Here is a 24,099-nt window from a genome sequence, read left to right on the forward strand (position 1 = left end):
AAGCTATCTTAAATATCTCAAAATTAATGTCATATCACTTTACCTGGTCATAAATGATAAAATATCATGTGTAGTTCTCTAGAATTATTTATAGAATGCATTTGTTTATCTGATTGTTAAGGATAACATCTACAGTGAGGAGGGTATTAGATGAATTTTATAAATACATAAAATCAACTCTTTAAAATAGCCCTCAGAAATTTTTTTAAAATGACCTAATAAAGTTGTTTGTATAAAACAGGAGGGAATGCAAACTGCAGAGCAAATGCTGCTGGTGACCCCTCACCCCACTGATACCAGACATCAGCCAAGGGCTAACATTTCTTAGTAAAGGAAGATGGATACAGAAAACAGCCCTAGAAAGGCAACATACTGCCTTCTGAATCTTAGGAGGCCAGCATGCACAGTTCTCAGTGGATTCATTTGGTGAAAATGAAGTTTTCAGGAGGAAATTGTGCCAGGTTAAAGTGTGGCAATGAGAGAAAGGCAAATTGATGTGGAAGAGTCCAGAGGTCTGATGATACTGGGCTCAAAGACTAAAGACAGCAGTGCGGTGAGTCTGAGGGTTCATATCAACTACTTCAGGAAAGAAATGGGAAAAGACAACCATGAAATCATCAACCCAGGCAATGCCAGGCCTTTACACTTGTTTTGTTGCAGTGGACAATCCAGTCATTTGTTTTTTCTTTGCAGTGGGAAAAGAATTCAATGATAAAGAATAGGATCAGCTTTGGATGGGAATGGAAGAAAAGCGAGCCAGCACCCACATGCTCATGTTTGTTTTCAAATAGGGGCATGGGCTGGAGAGATTGCTCAGTGGTTAAGACCACTGGCTGCTCTTTCAGAGGACCCAGATTCGATTCCTGGCACCCACATGGCAGATAACAACTGTCTGTAACTCCAGTTCAAGGGAACCGGATGCCCTTTTCCAATGTTGATATAAATTAGTCTAACCTCAGTGATAGCCAATCTACAATAAACCACATCAGTAATGATTGATATAAATAAAAATTTGTAACAAAAATTTGAAAATTTGAAGAAGACAGCCAATTGCAATAGGTTGCTCCCCCAAATTCTACAGTTTCATATCTCCTGAGTGTGAAGAAAAATATAGGAATCATGGAATATTGCCAGCAACACAGAGAAATCAAACTTCTTCCAAAAATGAATTAAAACATTGGAAAACTCCAATCATGTTAATTTTAACTTATTTTCAATGTGAAATCGTTAATAATTCACAGTCTTACATAAAAATGGAAATTCAAGAAATGTTTTATTTCCTAACAATAGCTAACATCGAGTGTAATCTGTAACTCGGGCAACTTTTTGAAGTGGTATGCATATATTCATCTCATCTTATCACTGTAAATTTATAAGACAGATATTATCTGTCTTATGGGTAAGGAAACTGAGACACAAGGAGACACACAGCTATGGAAGAAGCAAATTTCATTCATTTCTAAGCATTATACATTTGTAATGACCACACTATATTTCATGTAGAACCTTGCTACCACATAAAATGCTACAAACTATGTTCTACAGAGAATAGACCAGATTCTATGAATCATTTGAAACTATGACACAACCCAAAAAATGGAGTAGTACTTAAAATAAGCAGTGAGAGTCAGAGTCAGAGACTCAAGAAGTTAAAGAAAATGAGTAGCATTTGGTGATTGGTTCTGTGTAGGGGCTGCAGAGAAGGTTAAGAAAAACAGAGTTTCAAATGGCTGTATGTAGTAAGGAAGAAAAACTTAAGATGCACGGTGTGGCCTTGAATGGAGTTACAGTACCTTGGACACTGGATGCATATTAGACTTTCAGATGTAGAAGCTGCATGGTTAGATTGGCAAAGGAGCATGCAATGATTGATGTGGATTCAAGGGAACTGTTCCTACACAGGGAATGCCAGTCTGTCCCTCTCCATACTGAAATTCTTCCTAGTTAAGAAAATTACTGCATGAGGAATGGATGTTCCTGTGAGGGATGTTATACTGATTAACATGACAACCTCCATCCTGGTATGCTGGGGTGTAAACTGGAGAGAATACACAGCTGGATCAGAGGCTTGCTGGGTAAAAGCACTTCCTGTGCAAGCATGAGGACATGAGTTCAAAATCACTGGAACCTACATAAAAAGCCAAGTATGGTTGTGTGTGCCTGTAACTTTAGCACTGAAGGGTAAAGGCAGGCAGATATGCCAAGAGACTGAAACCCAGCCAGTGTAGTCAAATGGAGAGAAAGCTTCCAGTTGGAGAAAGACTCTGTCTCAAAGCAGTAAGGTAGAAAGCAAAAGAAGACATCCAATGACCTTCTGTGTACATTTGCACACTCACATGCATGCACCACACATAACAAGTATTTAACACACACACACATACACACACATGCATATACAGAGAAAACAAAGCACAAAGACTGATGCCTTTCCTTGCCTGGAACCCTCCACAGGCTGCTGACCATGGTCTCCCTTGTTTCCAACTCTGTAGAGTCTAAGATTATGGATATACTGTAAGTTCCCCAAGGGCAGTATCTTAGTGATTTTGTTGCATCTGAGGAATCTAGCACAACATAAAAATGTCAGCATATTAGTCTGGGATTCTTGTTTTGTTGACAAGAAGGTAGGGCACTGTCACAGATGTGGTGAGTCCTGTCAGGTCTAAGATTCAAGCATCATTAGGCAGGCTCAACATCAGACACCCTCACAGATGCTGAAGGAAGGGAAACAGAAACAGAAAGGGAACAAAACAAATCTAAGAATGGAGAATGCAGAGCTACAGAGATGGCGCAATGGTTAAGAGCACTGGTTACTCCTGCAGAAGACTTGGGTTTAGCGCCCAGCACCTACATGGTGGCTGACAACTCTCCAAAACTCCAGTTCCAGGAGATTCAGCACCCTCTTCTGTCCCATGTGGACACTGCACACTTGGGTGCACTTACATACATGCAAAACACTCATACACAGAAAATAATAATAATAATAATAATAATAATAATAATAATGATGATGATGATGCAGAATGGAGAATGCTCATACAAAGGCCTGGAACTAGTTATTAGCTACGTCAGCCTAATGTGATCAGAGGACTGTTTCAGTAAAAAAGAAGTAGGTATGCTGGTTGGAGGCTCATTAGAATTTAGAGTGCTTAATTTGCTCCTTAACTCAAGTGGCTAGAAAGGCAAAAAATAATGAAGAAAGCAATAAAACAAAGTGTTCTTTGACATTCTTTCTTCTTAAATTGCTGAAATTCAAAATATCTAATTTTTCTGAAATGTTTACAGTTTATTGCATAAAATAAAATTTTATGGTGTTTTAAAAAAGTAAAAGCAACTTTAGATAAAAACAGTGATAAAGATGGATTTAGAGATGCTGGATCACTTCTCCAAGCTAAAATGTAGAAGAAGAAAAAAATAACATTCCTTTTGAAAACAAGAGACTTTTTTCTTGGTGATTATTGCTATTTATTTTTTATGAAGCGTGCCCTTTGAGGCTTAATTGTGAATAACTGGCTTTCAGTGTAGCTATAGTGATGATGAATTAATTCACCTATCTGTTATTTAGCTTTCAAATGACTATAATGACATAAATAAGCAACATTAAGACTGGAATTCAGGCTAAGTACTTAAAAGCAACAACAAAGAGCAAATTGCTTACCATATGGTACTTCCAGCGGATGCCCTGTTACATCACACCATCCAATGGGGTGAATGTCAGGGCTGTCGGCATCCATCCAATAGTCGTACTTATGGTCCCAGCCATCAAAATGAACCTATTAAGAAGTATTTTGAGTAATTACTATTTTGCAATTAGTATTTCACTAGTCCTTCACCAAAATATTTGAAAATAGATCTCTGAAGCTAAAATTAAAAAGTCAGTCCATTTTCTCGGCTAAGACAATGCTTGACTGCTGTAGAGCAAACACCTCTGTCCTGGTGACTGTCCTGTGGCTACTACAGGTTTCATGTCAAAGTCATGACAATAACAATCACCAAATTGACATCAGTATATACCTGTTAGTGCTGAGAAGGGCATGGATCAAAGTGCAAGGAAATAGTAAGTTCCAAATCCTCACAAACAAGGAGACTCAGACTTGGGAAATAATGGAGGCAAATAGAGAAGATAAAGCATTACCAAGACTGGAAATACAGCTTATTGGTAGAGTGCCTGCCTAGCAAGTATAAGGCCCTAAGCTCAATTCTAAACACCACAAAAAAGGAGAGGATATGATGGGTAGGTAGAGATTGGAGGTATATTAGTGAGGAGTTGGGGGAGGATGGATATGATCAAAAAACATTTTATGAATTAACAAAAATATTTTTAAAAACACCAAAAATGGACATTATTAGTATAGATAGATTATTGAAGGATAGTGTTAGCAGGATTTTTTTGAGGTAGGGCCCGAGTTCAAGTCCAATAATCCAGTTAGTTGACAGACTCATTTATCACTGCTTTGTGCTTTATCTGTCACACACATATACACATACACAAATAAGAAATTAAAGACAGCCAAATTTATGAAACATAAATCCAATATTTATTTGTTCAATATAATAAACTATGTTTTACAATATTGCTATCCAGATAATAAAGTGAATTTATATGTAGTAAAACAAAAAACATCTATTCTTTTACATATTTTCTTGTTTTAACTACAATTAAGTAGAGAATCTGCTATTTTTAATGCAAAAAGAACTTTCATGCCAGCCCTAGTAGTACAAGTTCATAATCCCAGTACTTCAGAGGTTGAGGCAGGAGGATTACAGTTCAAGGCCAAGCTAGGCTAGAGTGATTTCAAGGTCAGTCTTGGTAATTTCCTGAGACTCTGTTTCAAAATAAGTAGCAAAAAGATAGGGCCTGGAGAGATGGCTCCATGGTTAAGAACACTGGCTTAAAGATACTGGTCCTTCTGTAGAGAACCGGGTTTGGTTTAGAGCCTACACAGTAACTAACAACCAATAGTAACTTCAGGTCCAGGGGATCTGACACCTTCTGCTGGCCTCTGTGAGAACTGTACACGTGTGATGTACTTATATACATACAGGCAACATATTCATACACATAAAAAATGGAAAAAGCAAAAAGAAATCCAGTGATTGTAACTCAGAGGTATGGTGGTATAATGACAGAATGTTTCTGTAGCATTTATGAGGACCTAGGTTCAATCCTCAAGTACTGAAACCCAAACAGAATAAATAGACTAGGGACCCAGAACCATAAAGATGTATATAGTAAGTCCCAATATATTTTCTCAAGATTCATTTTCTAAGAACGTGCTTTTTCAAAGTATAGTTCCCAGTCCAGTGGCATCAGCACTACCTGGACCTGTAGTCAACATGCAGATTCCTGGGTCCCACCTCAATCCTCCTAAACCAGAAACTCTAACGAGTGGAGCCTCAGTATGTGTTAAATATCCCGGATGAATAAGACAGATGCTATGATTTGAGAACCACTGATCAGGAACAACTCTGAAGATTCTTTTCTTTCTTTTTTTTTTTTTTCTGTCTGTGCATTCGTGTGTGTGTGTATTTACGTGTTTTCAGATGAGTATGCATGTGTGCATATGCATGAAGCTAGAGGCCAGAAGCCAATGTCTTGTATCTTGGTGTCTTCTTCAATTTCTTTCCACTTTACTTTGAGACAAGGTCTCTCAATGAGCTCAGAGTTCACTCATTCAACTATATTGGCTAGTCAACAAGCTGCAACAACCTTCCTCCCTCCACCTCCCCAGTTCTGGGGTAACAGGCAGACACTGCTGAACATGGCTTTTGTATGTTGGTGCTGTGGAATGAACTCAGGTCCTCATCCTTCCATGGCAAGCACTTTATCATCCAGACATCTCCCTAGCTCACAAAATTTCATTTCAATGAGACTTAGGCTTCTGGCCATTGCACAATGTCCTTTCATAGCAAAAACTATACAACTGCACAAAATACTAAAAAATAAAACTTGTTTTTGCTATTGTTGGCTTTTTTAAAACCTTTTACTATTTATGTACATATTTAGGTTTTCTGAGACAGAGTTTTGGTACATCTAGGATGGCCTTGAACTCCATATCCTTCTCAGCCTTCCATATAAAGGCAAATGGGACCTCCCACCCAGAGGAATAGACAAAGAGCAGAGGTGTGGGAAACATGCCAGGTCAGCTGGACATTGCAATCCTGGTCAGTCCACTACACAACAGAATAAAGAAGCATCTGGTCATTCAATGGATTCAGAAAATATATTTGATCAAGTTTAATACACAACAATAAATTTTTTTGGCTAACAGGAAGCGAATGTGGTCCCTCAGTATCCATCAAAAACTACCATTAGTATCATACTCTATTTTTATTGGGTGCTGTGACTGTTTGAATGAAAATGTTCCCCATAGGCTTCAAGTATTTGGACATTTTGTCTCCAGATGATGGTGCTGTTTTGGGGGGTTTTAGAAGGTGTGGCTATGCTGGAGGAAGCACGTCACTAGGGGTGGGCTTACAGAGTTCTTAAGCCTTGACAGATCTCCAGCTGTTCTCTTGCTTCCTGTGCCTGCATGATTCTGCTGCTCCTGCTCCAGCCACCTCCAGCCACCATGCCTCCCTGTCATGATGGACTGTAATTCCCCTAGAACCATAAGTGCAAATAAACTCTTCCTTTTAAATTGCTTTGGTCAGTGTTTCTATCACAGCAACAGAAAAGTGACTAAAACAGGTGCTTTTCAAAAAAAAATCACTAAGGTGGTAAAACTGTACCATTCACATATGATTATGTAGAAATATGATAAATTAAAAACCTAACTAGAATTTAACAATATTTCAGGATTAAAATTAATGTAAGATAATTGTTTTCCTGCTTACTAGCAACAAACAACTGTATAAACCAATTTTAGCATTCTATTTAGAACAGCATTTCTTTTTCAATGAAGAACATGAGTGTAGGGGTATAGGCCTACCATTCCAGAACTCAAGAGGCTAAGGGAGGAAGATTGAGAATTCCAGATAGTGACAAGCCTAGGATAAATAGTAAGATCTTGTATGCCCCTCCTATCAAAGAAGATTTTAGCAAAACATGTAGGAAAATAGCAAAATGTGCAAACCCTCTATACTGAAAACTAAAACATTCCTAAAGCAAATTAAAAATGATCCACATAAAGGGAGAGGCCTACTATGTCCGGGAAGCTACAAAGCTCAACAGTATTTGTAGATGTTATGTCTCTCAGAAAACAGTAAATTCAATAAGTCTCATTCAGAACAGGAGGTTTGCACTTGGGAAGCTGAGACAGTGGGATGATAAGCCTGAGGTCAGCCTGGGCCACAACTGGTTGAGTTATAGAAAATAAGAGACTGCAGAGTGTGTACCCTTGGTTAGAACTCCTATATTAAACCTTAACCACCCATGGCTCCAGGGACCATTGCAGAAGAGAGGAGTAGAAAGATTGCAAGAGCTAGGGCTGGTCCATGAACATAAGGAAATGGGTTTTCAAGTTACTAGAAGCTTGCTCATGTGAATTTGTGGCAATGGTGGTGTGGAGCACAAGACCCATGCCAACTCAATCAGACAAGGGCCCAGAGTGGCGTAAGGGAAATGGGCAGTGGGCCAGCCCTAGCCTGAGAACTGTTGGGGACTGATCACTACTGGCTGAGGGAGAGTAGACCTTCCTTAAGATCTCTAGATAGGCCGAATACACTCCAGTGGATGAATTTGCACTGAAGAACATCCAAGTAAAATGCTTGAGCAGATGGGACTTAACATGTATGACAGAATACATGAGGCCTGGTCGGGGGGGCATGGATGGGGGGTGTCTTAATTTGATTAAGAACTGTTATATGAAATGTACAAAAGTTCAATGAAAATATTTTTTAAAAACATTAAATGTAAAAAAATCTCAGCATCATTCTTTTCAGAGAAACCAAATGAGATCTCACTGCATATCACTTAAATGACTGCTGACATCAGTCTTTGGTGAGGCTATGAAGCTCCCACACCTCCAAGACACTGAGTAGTAACTGTATACATAAAACAGGCCAAGCATTTTGCCTTCAAGAGGCAGACCTTTCTATTTCACTTATTGTATGATTAAGTCCAGAAATGAAAAGTAAAATGATTCAATTTTCAAAATTTAATTTTGTAGCAGATAGCGATGTTTTTATGAATTGTATTCAGCATTTTCCCAAGTCATTTGTCCCAATTGTCATTTCTAAGGCTGTATATAATTATTGATGATAGATCTTTTCCTAATCCATCCATGTGATTATCCCCTCCCTATAGGGGTTATCTAAACTTGAGGCATACAGTAAATAATTTGTACCCATAAACATCTTTATGAAAGATAGCTTCATTATTTTAGATCTTCATATCTCTAGAGTGAAAATACAATTTTATAAATTCTAACAGATGGTCAAGTTATTGGAGAATATTGGCACTGATGGATATTTACAACCTTGTTGAAAAGTAAAAGTCATTTTGAAAAACCAAATCATTTCTGGCATATTTCATAAATTTATGATTTTTACATATCTGAGATTCTGTAAAGCAAACATATTCTTTTTGCTCCAGTATTGATAAACTAGAAATCAGAGAGAGAGAGAGAGAGAGAGAGAGAGAGAGAGAGAGACAGAGAGAGACAGAGAGAGACAGAGAGACAGAGAGAGAATATTGTCAAAATCCTCAAATCTATTTAAAAGCTTCTGGTGAATCAATTATAAGCATAAAAGTGATACTAAGTTATTTAGACTTACTCTTTATTGTACTTGGTCCAACTTTATTGCACTCTGAGTTATCTAGGCTTATCTTTGTTTCATTCTTGGGTTAAAAACTGGAATTTTAATATGTTATCCTTACATCTATTACTCATAACTACTACTGCTAATGAGACTACAATTCAACTTGCTTCCTGTGAGGCAGGGCCCTAGGCTTTGTTAAGTGATGTCATGAGGGTGGCATTCAGGGCAGAATGGAGGCCAGACATCTGTTCCACTACTGGCAAGAATGCTGTATCATGCCTTCAAAGAATATCACTATAATCCAAGAGAGCAAGTGTCCTTCCTGGGTGCAGCGGGGAGTATATTTCAATTTTGTATAACACGTAATACATACACAATATACAATGCAAAAATCTCATTTCACGTCCTCATTATATTGTTACAATAGACAATTGGTAGAGATTCTGGGAGGTTAAGAGCTTGGTAAGATTAGGTCACATAGCCAGAAAATGGTAAAATCATACTTAAGTTCATGATTTACTGAGAAAATCATACAAAAAAAAATTGTGAGGATATTTGGCTCTCCAAGCAGAATCTGTAGTAGAGTTAAATCACATTTAAAAAAACACAGAAGAGATCACTATGATGATGAAAATATGACAACACCGAATATCACAGAGACACAGGTCAGAACAACTGATACTCTTCCATGTTAAATAGGGCTTTTACAATGACCAACCTGATCGCTTTACCCAAGCAAGGATGAAGGAGGAAAGGCTCTCATGGAAAGAAAAAATATGTATGTACTTTAAAGCTGTTTTATTCTCACACAAGGCTACTAAGACACACTGGTACCAAGAAGTGTGTCCACCATTTCCATATCACTATGACTTCTAAATCCTTGCCTTCCCCCTTGCTGCATGTACAACCTGCTTCCTGTGTCCTTCCTTATCATGTTACCACACTTACTTGGATGAATGATCTCAATCCCTTTCCCTGACCACCTTCCCCAAACCTACCCACTCTTTCACAAATCATTTCTTTACTCTCCCTTCTAGTCCATTCTGATATTCTGTTCAGTATTATGGAAAAGCGTGTGTGCATAGGCCAGAGTTCACACCCCATGTCTTCCTTTATTGCTCTCCCTTCTTTTATGAGATAGAGTGTTTCATTGAACTTGGCACTCACTAAGGGGGTAGCCAGGCTGGCCAGTGAGCTCCTGGAATCTGCCTCTCTCTGCTGCCCAGTGCTAGGATTAAAGATGGGCATTATGTAAGCTTTTTTTCTTTTCTTAATGTGGTGATGGGAATCAGAACTCAGGTCCTCATATTTGCATAGCAAGCACTTTACCCACTTAATTATCCCCCATGCTCTATTATGGAAAAACTTTTAAGTACTAAATTGGAAAATTAAGTTTTCACTACAGCTATTCTTTTAAAATTTGCTTTTATTGAATTGTTGTGTATTTCATACAGAACATTTCAAACAATCTTAATCATCTTTATAACCCCGTCTCCAACGAAACCCTCCCATAGCCCCCCCCCCCACTGGAGCCCATATACTCTGTCATCCCTTTTAAGGCCCACTGTGTCATCATATTTCTTAAGGTAGTACTTTTGAAAAATTTAATGAGCAAAATATTAACCATCTCATTCTCCAAAGAAACTCTTAACACACTAGAAGTCAGGGGAGAAGTGGAAATCTGTATGTTTTATTGTGCAAAATTATACTTTTTTTTCATGCAAAGTGCAAGTTTCTTGGCAAGCATTACAGGCTTCTTGGATAGGAAAGAGGGACTTAAGAGCTGAGGAAACCACCAATCCTAAAATGATTGGGGATTTTATTTGGCCTTAGGGTGTCCCACCCAGTGATTCCCCTCCATCTCTTTTTCCATTGGTCTAAAGTTATCCATGCATCCCTCCTGCGGCAAGAATTGTGTCTCTGTTTCTGGCCATGAACACCAAAATAACTGACTTGTTTGTCTGTATTTCTCTAAAACATAACCCAATTTATCTTCACAAGCTGTGGGTCTTTCTGTGCCTGTTACACCACAAAGACCAGAGGAGTTTGGGGGAAATCTGCACCCTTTAATCATACATCCTACAGTATTTGTTGAAGTTAGTTTTGTGATAAAACTTTTTCAAATGCTTCTTTAAGGTATTACCCTGACAATAAAGTTGTCAACCAATTGTGCTCACTGTCGATGCCACAGTTTATCTAAACCAATTAAGAGTAACTTAATTAAAAAACAAGTCATAGGCACCTTTACTCTTATAAGACATAGAACCTGAGAGAAATTCTGTGAGAGGGCTGATGTAAAGGACATTCACCTCCACAAGCTTTCATTTGTTTTTGTTTCTGTTTTTTTATAGATGCTTTATTATTATTTAATTTTTGTGTTTGAGTGTATGGCCTGCATGCATGTAAGTGCACCTGTGTCGTGCAATGTGCAATGTCTGCAGGTGTCAGAAAAGGGTGTCAGATTCCACTGGAACTGGAGTTACATACGGTTCCTAGCTACCATATAGGTGCTGGGAATCAAATAGGGGTTCTCTGAAAGAGCAACTAGTGCTCTTAACTACTGAGCTATCTCTTCAGCCCCACAAGCTCCCATTTGTGACAAATAACATCTACATAATTTCCAGTTATTCATTTCTATGGTTACAGTTATAACAAACACAATCAGTTCTTCCCATGAATGTTTTCCCCATACAATTCCCATCAGAAATAAAAATGGTCAAATTTCCAATAGAATCTCCAGAGTTTTAATCTTTGTTAAGAAATATCTATATATTCCATGGCTAGGCATGACAACAGCCACATTCAGATCTCTATGGCACCACATCTGTGGGTAATATCTTAGGAAGAAAACCTCTGTCACAAGCAGTGTGAGGGCAAGTAATCTCAAAATCAGTTTATGATTATAGCTAACATAAATATTTTCATTACCCCTGCCGTAAAGTTTATAAAGTTTGAAGCACTGAGGCAGTAAATTGAGTGCTGATGGCAAACACTGTACATTCACTGTTAATTTAGAAACCATTTCATTTATGATCATTCAAGCTGCCTGCCACCCCTCATCTTCTTTTCAGGGCACTGGCCCTTGTGGAAGAAAATCATTTCAAAATACACACTCAAACTGTCCTGAAATTCTAAATTTCCATTTAAGAGCAATCTATATACAACCAACTCAAAAAGGATGTGAGCTGTTTATGATTAAAAAAATTAAGAACCTAAAGAATGTAAGAAAGAAAAGCAAGGTGGTTATGCCTCAAAGGACCACATGATTTATTGCCCACATGTTACTGGACATGATGGCATACACCTGTAAATCCAGCACTTGGAAAGCTTAAGCACGAAGACTACTGCAAGTGTAAGACCAGCCTGGGCTACACATTGAGTTCCAGGTTAGCCCAACGTACAGTGTGGGGCCCAGTTTCAAAATTAACAAACAAAAGCCAAAAAAACAAATAAACAAAAAGAAAAGCAAAAGTAAAGTGATATTATTGACAGCAAAGGAATATTTTTAATTCTCAGACAATCCCAGAAACCATAACTGAAAACTGTCTATGAAAGCCAGGAGATATGGTAACACGAGGCAGTCTAAGCATTGTTATCAACAAACAAACTAAAGGCAGTGGGGAGATGCCACACACTCTCAACACAATGTGAAAAATGGTTCCTTAGTTATAATTTAAAGTTTTTCTCAATATGAATTAAATATTCAGATTTTTATTTAAAGAATACTAAAGAAAACAATAAACAATATGATACAGTGCATGTACAATGACCATAAAGTTATGGAACATCCACATGGGTAATATCAGCAAAACAGAAACACACACACACACACACACACACACAGAATTGCTTAGGAACTGATGAGCCCTATTCCTAGAACGCCAAAAGTGCTGACTACACCACTTACACCTTCTACTTTCCTCTTCTAATGGTTTCCCCATCAATGCACCAATGTTATTAGCACCAAATTCTAAGTTGACCATATAAATAAGATTTTCATCCCTCAAGGGTATCCTTCAAACCTGCAGACTCTCTTTTACCTCTGTCATGGTATTTATTTTCCTTTTTTTGTGTGTTTATCTATATATAGGAGCATGTGTGTGCATATTTGTGTGTATGCGTGCGTCCGTGCGTGTGTGTGTGTGTGTGTGTCTGTGTGTGTGTGTGTGTGTACCATGCACATGTGGAAGACAGAGATCAGCCTCAGCTGCTCATTCCCCAGGAAGTTTCAACCCTTTTTGGACAGATTCTCCCACTTAGCCTGGAACTTGCTGAGTAGGCTAGGCCGGCTGGCCAGTGATCCCAGGGATCTGCCTGTCTTCACTTCCCCACTGTTGGGATTCCAAAAGCATACCACCACACTCCGCTTCTTTTACCTGGGTTCTGGGGATCTAATTCAGATCCTCATGCTTGCAAAGCACCTTACCAACTTGGGCTAGCCCTCTGGGCCCTGTTGCAGCATTCTTAACTGTTATTTGAGGAGAGAAGCTGTGTCCTCTAATTTTTAGTTTCTAGTATCAGGTGATATCTGCAGCAGTTTATATTCAGGCAGTTTAACATTCCATTTGTTGAACAAATAAAGGAATAGCAGAGTTTCTAAATTAAAATATGTCCAAATTAGGTAAGCATATCAAACTAATATGTTTAAGGGGCCCACTGAAGTTTACTCTGGTTTATCTGTTTATTTACAGATCTGTATTTGTCCTTATCTCCATGTATTCAAATAATGTGGTATTCTAAAATGAAGAAATGTCTAAAATTATTTTAAGTCATTTATTCTTCTGAAATACTGAAGAGGACACACATTCCTCTTGGTTATAATAACTAAGAGGTGGCAAGTAAGAATCTGTGTCTAATAAAATTAGGACAGAGCTGGACTGAACGAATGGATGAAGAAGAGTTCCCATGGGGAGGAGACAACAGTTCTGTCCACATCTCACATCAAAAGCATCACACAGAAAAATCAAGACCTTGCAAAGGAAATTTGTTCTGAGTCTTAAGGATAAACACCATAAAATACGCAACTTTAATGCATGTGGTTTCCTCTGCTGAAGGGAAATGTGGAAGGGAAAGTCTTAGAGGCAAGGGCCTCTGATAACAAAACTTGTTGAATATCTGTTTGCACACTATGTATAACATTCATAAAAATAAAATAAAAACCAAAGAGAAAATTAGCTCACTTTTTGTTGACCGATTGAAAAATACAGGGTAACAAATGGGTTTTGAATTGGCTTAGTGTGGCTTCTTTTGTTGAAGTGGGAGTACAATGAATTCCATTCTGATTGCATTAAAGTGAGTTCTCGAATTCAAGTAAAAATTCATAGTACAGAAATGAAGATCAGTATGTAGACCTTGCTTAAGATGGAAAAGTAACAGTTCAAACGTGGCAGGTGTAGCTAGGGGCCTATGCAGGAGCTGACCAGCCTGGATAGGGAAATACAAAGTGCTAGATGCAGGATGATCTGTGTGTCCACAAGTACACTGGGCCAAGAAAGCAGGCCCTTGTTGATGCCATTAGTAGTCTTTGCTTTCCAGTTCCTGGTTAGGTTTTGGCCACTGGGAAGCATCAGTAGGAATTAGGAGAGAAGGAGAGAGTGTTTGGGGGTTTATCCCCACGCTTTCCTCCTGCTGGACCCAAGACTGGCAGGGCCTATGCTCCCAACTGAGACTTTCTCCAGGAGTTCGAGTCTGCCCTCATTTTCCCAGCCCCATTCCTTACTGGCTCCTCTCCACTCTGTCTAAAATGTTGTGAACAGCCCTTTATTAAACTCTATATAGGCTCTTTCCCTCTTTCCTGCAGAACTGATAACATGAGTCTGAAAAGAAATATAAGGAATTCTATTAAAAACGTCAAAGAAATAAGAAGTAATAACTCCAAGACAAGAAGGTAAAATAATCAAGATAAAATAGCAAAGAAGCAACTATCATACTCTGTTTCAAAACAGTAGTGTGGTCATGGGTGCAGACATAGCAAAAAGACAAAGGAAAATATAATGTGCTTAGTTGGTAACAGTAGCCAGCACCAGGTGATAGAGTTTTGATCTATGCTCTTTGTAGGCAAAATAGTTTACATAAATTAAACCCAGTGAAAAGCACTCACCATGTGGTGATAAGAACAGTGGTGGATGGGACTGGAGGCAAGGCTCAGTGGTTATGAACACTTACTGCTCTTACAGAAGACCCAGGTTTGGTTCTCAGCACCTATATTAGGTAGCTTACAACTACCTATAACTCCAGTTCAGGGGATCAAAGACCTCTTCTGACCTCTGCTGGCACCTGCATACATATGGTGCAGATAATTCCATGCAGGTTCTCACACATACCTATTCACTTTTTTAAAAGGAACAGTGGTGGAGCTTCTCCAAGAAGGCTATGTGCAGAAGGATGGGAATATTCACATATTATCAGGATGAACTTGCAGAGGATGACTGAGTAGATAAGGCTGAAGAAATGGGGTCAATGGGATAACTGCATAGTTTCAAAAAAGGGGTAATCAGCTTTCTCTGAAGATGGTAAGACAAATGAAGATGGCAGTGCTAGAGAAATGAGAAAAAGATCTTTGCCCTCTCTCCTCCAATATCGGTCCAAACCAAAGTCCATTGGGGAAAAAAAAAAAAAAACTGACAAGACCTTCTATCTATACTCACAGTACAAGCTTGTGTCTCTTAGTGTCTTTGGTAACTAGGAGGCAATGTCATGTGTTGTAGTAGAGGGCCATCCCAGAGCAGAAAGGTAAGCAGGGAGGCAAATATAAAATTGGCCAAGATTTGTCTTTCAGTTGATTAAGTTGAGGAGACACACAGAGTGAGAGGAAAGTGCGACAGGCATGCAGCTTGTGATGCCCTTCAGTTCTCTCTAGATAGGGATGCCCAGGGGCAGTCCAGATTCCTGAGGACTGGTGAGCAGACAGGGGACCTAGGAGCTCTATGAGGGTGCAGACCAAAGAGAAACAGGATTTCAGCGCTCAAGAACTCAAAGCCATAGCTGTCATTCGTGATTCCAAGTCCTCACAGGTGACTTGGGCAGGTGGAAAGGACAGGAAATACTTGTTTGTGGCCTCAACAGTTCAGTGCTTTCTCTGTTGTAGTCTGCGGCAAAAAGAAGCCTGCTAAGAAAACTGACAGTTCCTTCTCTCTGCACCAGAGCAGATGCTCGTGACACCTAGATGTTTGTTTTCGGCAAATGTACATAAGATGTCATTTTTAAATGTTTTGTTTAGTCTCTTTTAACAAAAGGAATTTGTAGTTCACTCCAACATAACTCAAAATCAAAAGCTTTTGCCTAAAATGTTCAATCATAATAGATAAAGATATTGGCCACATTTCAAGAATACAGTATACTTTACTAGATTCCATTTACATGCTGGTTACAGTCATTGCCTGTGAGCTGCACTGGGTCATTAACATAAATGTATGCTGTTTCTTAGGAAGGAGAACAAGTCTAAAATTGTGTTATGAATTTGAAATTCTGCATACATTGTTTTTATTTATATAGACCATTCCCTCTGAAACAGACCATTGTTCCTCTGACTGCTGGAACTTTTCCTGTTTCATATACAGACAAGCACTCACAGCAACCACAACACATTCTCAGATTAGATTTCTGGGGAAAATAAGAAATGTTCAAGTCAGAAAATAACTGTAAAGCAAGAGAAGAGAATGAATGTTTGTGATTAAAGTGTTTGTAAATGCTTTCCTATGTACTTTTTGCCTAATTCAGTGTCAGAAATCTAACTCGTTTTGATTGAAAGTATATTTGTCCAATATGACACTTAATATAGAAACAAACAAGCAAAACAAACAAACAAACAAATAAACCAAAGCAACTATTCACAATCTGGCTTCTGTTCTCTAAAATTCTGTATGACATGGCAGTTAACATCTAATCATCTAGGGATAATTTTCTATTTAGCTTACTCTAGACAGGGCAATAATAATAAAACATAATAATAATGTCATTATTAAGCTGAAAATTATCTAAATATTTCTATATGTGTTCCTAAATATTTCACATCTGCCATTTATCCCATTTTCCCATTCCTCTACCTTGGACTTCCAGGGCATGGAATCTCTATTTATAAATTCTTGCCTTTCACACCAGCCCTACTAAACTCTATTCATGATACAAGATGATATTGCTCATCAGTTGGTGTTATTTTCAATTACTTGGGTAATTATTGTAAATATATTTTAGTATAATGCTACATAAATTTATAAGTACTATATAATACAATTAATATTAAACTGTGATTGAAAAGAGCATATATGGTCAGTAGTATAAAACACTATATAAAGGATCAATCAGGAAAATGTAAATTAAAGCAACAATATGATATTGACTCACCTCAGTAAGAAAAACTCCTACCAAAAAAGATGAAAGATAAGATACACTGTTGAAGATGTGAAAAAAAAGGGAATGTTTTCACACCTATTTGTGGGAAAGTTGGCACAGCTATTTGATAAAACAGTACAACAGTTTCTATAATTAATTAATAGAACTACTATATGATTCTGTTAGTTCCCTTCTGTATGTATACAAAGAAATAAAATCAGCATATCAATAAAATAACTGAAATTCTATTTTTATTATATTATTCACAATAGCAAATAATCTTGGATAAAAATAGGGTCCAGCTATACAACTGAAAACCACTTAGTAATAAAAATAACGACATCCTATCATTTACAACAACATAGAGAGAGGTTCAGATCATCATATTAAGTGAAAATATGCCAGACACAAAAAGACAAGTATCATAAGACTAGGGGGCAGTTGATAGTTGATCAGTGAGTAACTAAGTTATAGTTGAGATCAGTTCTGTGTGCTATTGCGTGGTAGGTTGATAATAGAGAATAGGCAGCTCCAAAAGCTAGATGAAAGTAATATATATATTTGTCTTTTTGAAGCAGGGTCTCCCTGTAGCCCCAGCTGTCCTGGAACTCACTATGTAGACCAGGCTGGGCTTGAACTCACAGAGATCTGCCTGCCTCTGCCTCCCAAGTGCTGGGACTACAGGCATGCGATATTTTCAACATAAAGGAACAACAAATGTCTGAGTATATATGTTTACTTTGATTTAGATATTACATAATATATGCATATCTACATAAATATGTATAATTTGTATATGTGCATATATCAATTAAATACATTCAAATGTTAAAAGCTTATTAATTAGTGATTTAACTCTGCAGCCCATTTTTAGGGAGTTCTTTTTTGGGGTGGTTTAAATGAGAAGAGTTACCCATAGGCTCATGTATTTGAACACTTGGTCCCAGTTGGTGACACTGTGAGGTTGGAACCTTCAGGAAGTGGAGCCTTGATGAAGGAAGTCCATCACTGGGGGTGTTTTGAGGTTTTGTAGCCTCCCTGTTCTCTTTCTCTCTCTCTCTCTCTCTCTCTCTCTCTCTCTCTCTCTCCTCTGTATGTGAATAAAAATGTGATCAGCCAGCCTCCCAAATAGGGTGCCATGCTGACTGTTGCCATGCTTTCCCACCATGATGGACTCTATCCCTCTAGAACCAGAAGCCAGAAGCCAAAACAGACCCTTTCTTCCCCAAGTTGCTTTGTCAGAGTGTTTTATCACAGCAAATTAAAGTAAACTAACCATGTAGGTATTGAACTTTGGGATGTGTCAATTAGATGCACCAGACTACAAATGTCTTAGACACTAATTTAAAACTGTAATTTTTAAAGAAACTGGAGGTGTTAAGAAGGCAGAGTGATTTTGCTAGCGGGGGGAAGTGATGTCTTTTTCCTCCTGAGCTGAGGTACATTACTGTATCACTATAGGTCGTCTGCTAAGTTTGGCTCTGAGCAAGGGACCCACTTAGGAGCTACTGGTGATAACCATGGGCTAGGCACAGGCAGAGAGAAGGCACAGGTAGTAGGCATCTATGTTTGAGTGAAGAAGAGCCAGGTGCTATAAGATTAGGAAGTTATGTGAGAGCTTTTGCTATCTCAGCCATCTCCCTGTCTTCAGATCGTGAAGTAGGGTCTGTGACAGGCAAAGGGAAGTCGTTTTCTCAACATGTCACATAAGAGAGGAACTAATACTAAAATACCAAACACCTGGACCTGCCTAGCACTCACCTGGATCTAAATGGTCTGTTTCTGAATTTGCTTCTTAGCTCTGCTATGATGAATCACACACTCATCTGGAAGCTCTGGGGCCAGAGGTCTGAATAGCAGGTCCACAATCCTCTCAAAGCTCTGAGGAAAATCGTTCCTTACTTTTTCTAGAATCCTAGGGCCAGGCTGCTTGCTCTACTCCCTGTTCCATCTTTCCATGGCCCTCTTCTTTTTGTGTCTTCTCCTTTCAGATTTTTCTTAGAATATTTTTCATTGAGCTTAGGACCACCCATACAGTACATAATGACCTCATCTCAAGATCTTTAATCACATCTGCAAATATCCTTCTCTCAAATAAGGTCATTATTTCAGGTCATTATTTCAATCCCTTACAGCCCCTCACTGAAATACCTAGCAGGAGAAAAGTCATCAGACTTTTGGTATAAAATAGTTGGTATAAAAATATTTACTTGGATATCTATGACTATTTTCTATGCAACATCCAGGACAAATACATAAAAAAACATGACACAAGAAACAGGTTAATATGATCTGTCATAAAGACATAGCCATGAGGGAAAAAAGAGCTGGGTCAGTTACTAAAATAATAAGGAAAGCTATTAATTATTAGAAATATATTAAGAGCAGAAAACAAAAAGTATATGAAAAGATATAGACAATTCAACAGATAGTCTACTATCTACAAAAGAACCAAATGGATACTCCAGAACTAAAATTTCCAAATCTGAAATTAATAATTCACTGAGGGAGCTTAACAGTAGACTGGGACCAGCAGAAAATGAAACAGGTGACATGAAGGACAAATTAGAAGAATTAAAACACAAAAAGAAAAGGGAATAGATAATAGAACAGCTCACAAGAGAGACGAGATATTCTCTAATAGCCTAAATATGTCTAACTCATCCCACAAAGAGAGCAGAATCAATGCTTGAAGAGGTCATGGCCAAGAACTCCACAAAACTCAGGATGAATAACAACCCACACATTCAAGAACCCAAGTTAATCTAAAATATAGAAGGAGGGATGGAGGGATGGATGGAGGGAGGGAGGGAGGGAGGCAGGGAGGGAAGGAAGGAGGGAAGGGAGGGGAAGAAGGAGAAGGAGGCCCATATAAGGACATACAACAAATTACTAAAACTGAAGGATACAGAGATTGGTACAATAAATGTAAAGCAAGTCTCAAGTATACCTGCTTTGCTTCTCCTAAAATCTAGAGACAGACAGGAAATGAAACTGTAGAATCAAAGAAGGCTAGCAAAAAGAGTACACAGTGTATGATTCAATCGACAAGAAATACAAGTACAAGCAAAATTCCTCTTCAGTGAGAAACAGAAGTCTTGGGGAACATGGAAAGAGGTTATAATGCCTAGAAGTCTTTGAGGAAAGTTTTTGAGTTAGGAAAATGTTCTCTATTTTGACCTCTTGTATGGTAATTACATGCATAGATATATAGGAAAACTTCAACAAGCTTCAACTATTTAATTTATATAAGTCATCCTTTTAAAAACTTAAAAGAATGAGATTTACAAATATTTACCCCATTTTGATATTTTCTAGTTGTGTTAATAAACAGATGCTCAAAATTTGCTGATAGAATTTTAAACAATCATTCATTCATATATTAATTTAATCCACCAATGTTAAATGCATATTTACTACATGTCTGGTACTATTTTAAGATACTAGGCGTGAATCCTGTATCAGAGAACAAAACAGGAAGAGAAAATTCCTAGCATTTTAAGACTGAATTCTAATAGGGATAATCAGCTACTATCAAACAAATGAAGTTTTTAGCATATTAAAAGGCAATAAAAGCTGCTAAAATAGGAGAGAGTAAGGAAATAAGGGTGTGCCTGCAGAGTTGTTAAAATTTAAAGTCTGTGGTAACAGCATGTTTAAAAGAGGTGAAAGTATTAGCATTTTGCAGATCTGGGGGAGAGTACTGTTGACAAAGGGAACAACAGCCAGTGCAAAGATGCTGACAGCCTGTCCTGTTCAGGAACAGAAGTGCAGTTTGACTGAAGCACTGTGAACAAGTGAAAGACTAGTAAGTTCTAAAGGCAGAGAGGAAACACTACTCCTGTATCTATCAGGTCCAGTCTTAGGGATTTTGGTTTTGTTCTTGTGAAAAACAGAGAAGGCCTAGAAGATTTTGCACAGAGATGTAATTGATCTGACTTCTATTTTATGAGTCAGTCTGGCTGTTGCTTTGAGGATCCTAGAGACTACAGACATGGCTACATTGGAAACTGAAGGCCACAGGAATGACTATCGTGATTCTAACAGTGAAAGATGATGTTGGTCTGGACTAGAGTGGAATCATTACAAGAAGTGGACAGAGGCCTGGGTCCGTACACATTTCAAAGTTTCAGCCAATGGTCTGCTGGTGAAGAATGAACAAGAGGAGCAAAAGAGGAGCCCAAGATGACTCTGTGTCCTTGACTTAGCTATGGACAGGACCTAACAGCCATTGCTTGAGATGGGTAAGAGTAGGCAAAATGATTTATAGAAAAGATGACACCTGCGTATTGTAGACAGTTCAAGTCTGAGGTATCTGCTTTTACCTAATGGGCTTGTAGAGGACATAGACTGATCCACAGTTTATAGTTCATCAGCATTTAGATGATTTAACAATCTTTCCATCCCAAGTCTCCAAGGTGGTGAATATAGTCAAAGAAGAGAAGAGAAACACTGACAAGCCCTGACTTGTCAGCATTTGGGGAGGGGAGGAAGAATCATGAAAATCAACTTATGTAGTCTGAGAAGGAGCTACCAGCAGGACAGAAACTCATCATGCAGTACCCTGGCAATAATAAGGAGAAAAGGTATCAGCAGAAGCAGAGGCAATTGTTTCAAAATGTTTGTTTTAAATAGAAGCAAAAAAAAAAAAGGATAAGTGGAGTTAGGAAATGATGTTTTCAAGATGTCAGAAATAACATTTTTGTCTGCTGACAGAAATCATTTGGAAAAGGAAAAAGAAGGCAAAAAGAAGAGGGATGAATTTAGAGATAAGGATTAACTGACAGGAGAGGAAGTTCACAAAGGATGGTGCTTTCAATGGGAATGTGAAGAGTCTGTCTATAAGGACAGGAGAGATGCAACTCTGTGTGGGCAGAAAGCAGGCAGATGGATACAAGTAGTTCCGGAATGTGAGTGAGTTCCACTTCAAAGTCTTCAGTCTTCTGCGTAGGATCAGAGGTAATGTGCAAGGACTCAGTGAAAGAAGTAAAAGATATGGATTTTTAACTGAGAGAATGGAAGATCATGGATTAGAGAGGCATATGACCCCAGGCAACACCAAGGTCAGGTCAAGGTCATATCCATGCCTGTGGCTATGAGAGCAATCAGTCTAGACTATTTCTCTGGCCGTTCTTTAGTCCAGAAAGCAGAGATCTAGAGGGAGAGAGTTAGCTTTCACCAGAGCAATGGCTCCTGCAAGAAGATAATGAAGGGAAAAGTAAGGAGCTGAGATTTTGCAATGATTTGATTCTCCTGTCCAGTGAAATCATCCTGTGGGAGGAGGACAGACAAAGACAAAATGGACATAATCATTCCTGACTAGAAATGTCATGAGGTACAGGAGTCAAGAACACAGTATCTCACTCTGCAGCTAACAATGAGGTTTTTGTCAAACCACATAGATAAAAACTGCAGTCAGTGTTCCCCCAGAACATAAATCCAAGCAAAAACAACCCACTGGAAAACTCACATAAAACAAAAAGCAAATAAATAAATAAAAACAGTAAGGGAATGGGGGGGAAAGCTACAATCCAGAGGATAAATTCATATTAACAGAATCATAAAACACAACAAAGAAACACAAAAATACATGAGACACCACTCTACTGTGATAATTCCACGAGAGGATAGCCTATCTACACTGGAAAACAAACATGATGAGACAATTGAGCTGCCAGAAAGGTGATTTCAGAGCCCTATATTTTCAAAGGTTCAAAAACCAACTACAGGATTCGAATAAACAGAAAAGGAATTTAACACATGAAAAATAAACTTATGAAATCAACTCAAGACATAAACAATAAAATTACCAAAGTGGAATGAGAATCAATATCTTGGAGAAATAAAATTAAAATTGGAGAAAACATTCAGCAAAGAAAAGAGAAGATGAATAAGAAGGAAACAAAAATTCTGGAAATGAAAATAACATAACAGAAAGCATCACCACCATGAACAGACAAGACCAAGCACAAGGGATGAAGGACAAGATCAAGACACCAATCATAAAGACATACATAAAGAAAACAATTAAACACAACCAAAATGTCCAAGAAACCAAATCTCAGAATTCACTAGAGAGAAAAAACAGCTGAGATAAAATCTAATGCCCTAGAAAAACTATTCAAAAAAATTATAGCCAAGAAGTTCCAAAACCTACAGAAATAGATATCCAAACACAGGAAGCATTTAGATCCCCAAACAGACAGATCCAGATAAAAAATACAGCATGGTCAACATGTCAGAAATACAAAGGGAATAAACGTACTAACGTTGTAGTACAAAAATGCCAGCTAATATATAGATACCAGAACAATATAACCTTTTGTGGAAAATCCAAAAACCTAAGAAAGCATGAAATGATATATTCCAAACTTTGAAAGCAAGTAATTGTCATTCAAGATTGTTATGTACAGAAAAATTATCTATTAAAATAGATGGGGAAATGAAAATGTTTCAAGATAAATGTAATTGGGGAAATTCATGAAGACCAAGCTAAGACTGCAAAGAACTCTTAAAGGAATGCTATATGTAGAAGAAGAAGAAAGATAATTTCACATACAAGAATATAGGACAAAATACAGTCCACAGAAACACAGATGAGATGGAGAAGGAATCAATTATGCAAAATTCAAAAGAAAAAAATGGCAAACATTCAACACTATCAAGAGAAAACAAAGAACTAATAACCAGGATTCAAATAAACAGAAAAGGAATTTAACACAAGACATGAAAATAAAAAACACATGTGCAAACATCAAGTGTTAATTGCATTAAAATGAATTTTTCTTTATGAAACTGTATTTTAATAATGAAATTGAGATATTTTTAAAGGCTAAAACCTCATTTAATTTATGTCTTACAGGGTTTATACTGAGTATAATATTGTTTAACTGTATTAAATCAACAGTAAGCCTAAAAATTTACTGCCAATTTTAAAAGAGATGCATCTTAGCTCTAGAAATTATTATTGAATATGTCAATGCTGTTGTAGTGAAATGCTTTTTCTAATTGTGTGGTTATTAAATAAATAATTTAAAAATATATATATACACTTAGGTGTTATAATCC

General features: G+C 37.8%; 1 protein-coding gene across 1 annotated transcript in view; it reads right to left on the reverse strand.

The window, feature by feature from the left end:
• The window catches only part of L3mbtl4 (L3MBTL histone methyl-lysine binding protein 4), a 354,152-nt gene that overhangs the window by 222,503 nt on the left and 107,550 nt on the right, over positions 1-24,099 (reverse strand). The window contains exon 9 of the mRNA XM_008834704.1: positions 3,656-3,770. Within this exon, the coding sequence (XP_008832926.1) occupies positions 3,656-3,770 (115 nt within the window). The remainder of the gene's footprint in view (positions 1-3,655; positions 3,771-24,099) is intronic.

The sequence above is a fragment of the Nannospalax galili genome, unplaced genomic scaffold, assembly GCF_000622305.1.
Source record: "Nannospalax galili isolate Female #2095 unplaced genomic scaffold, S.galili_v1.0 scaffold155, whole genome shotgun sequence".
NCBI classification, from domain to species: Eukaryota; Metazoa; Chordata; class Mammalia; order Rodentia; family Spalacidae; genus Nannospalax; species Nannospalax galili.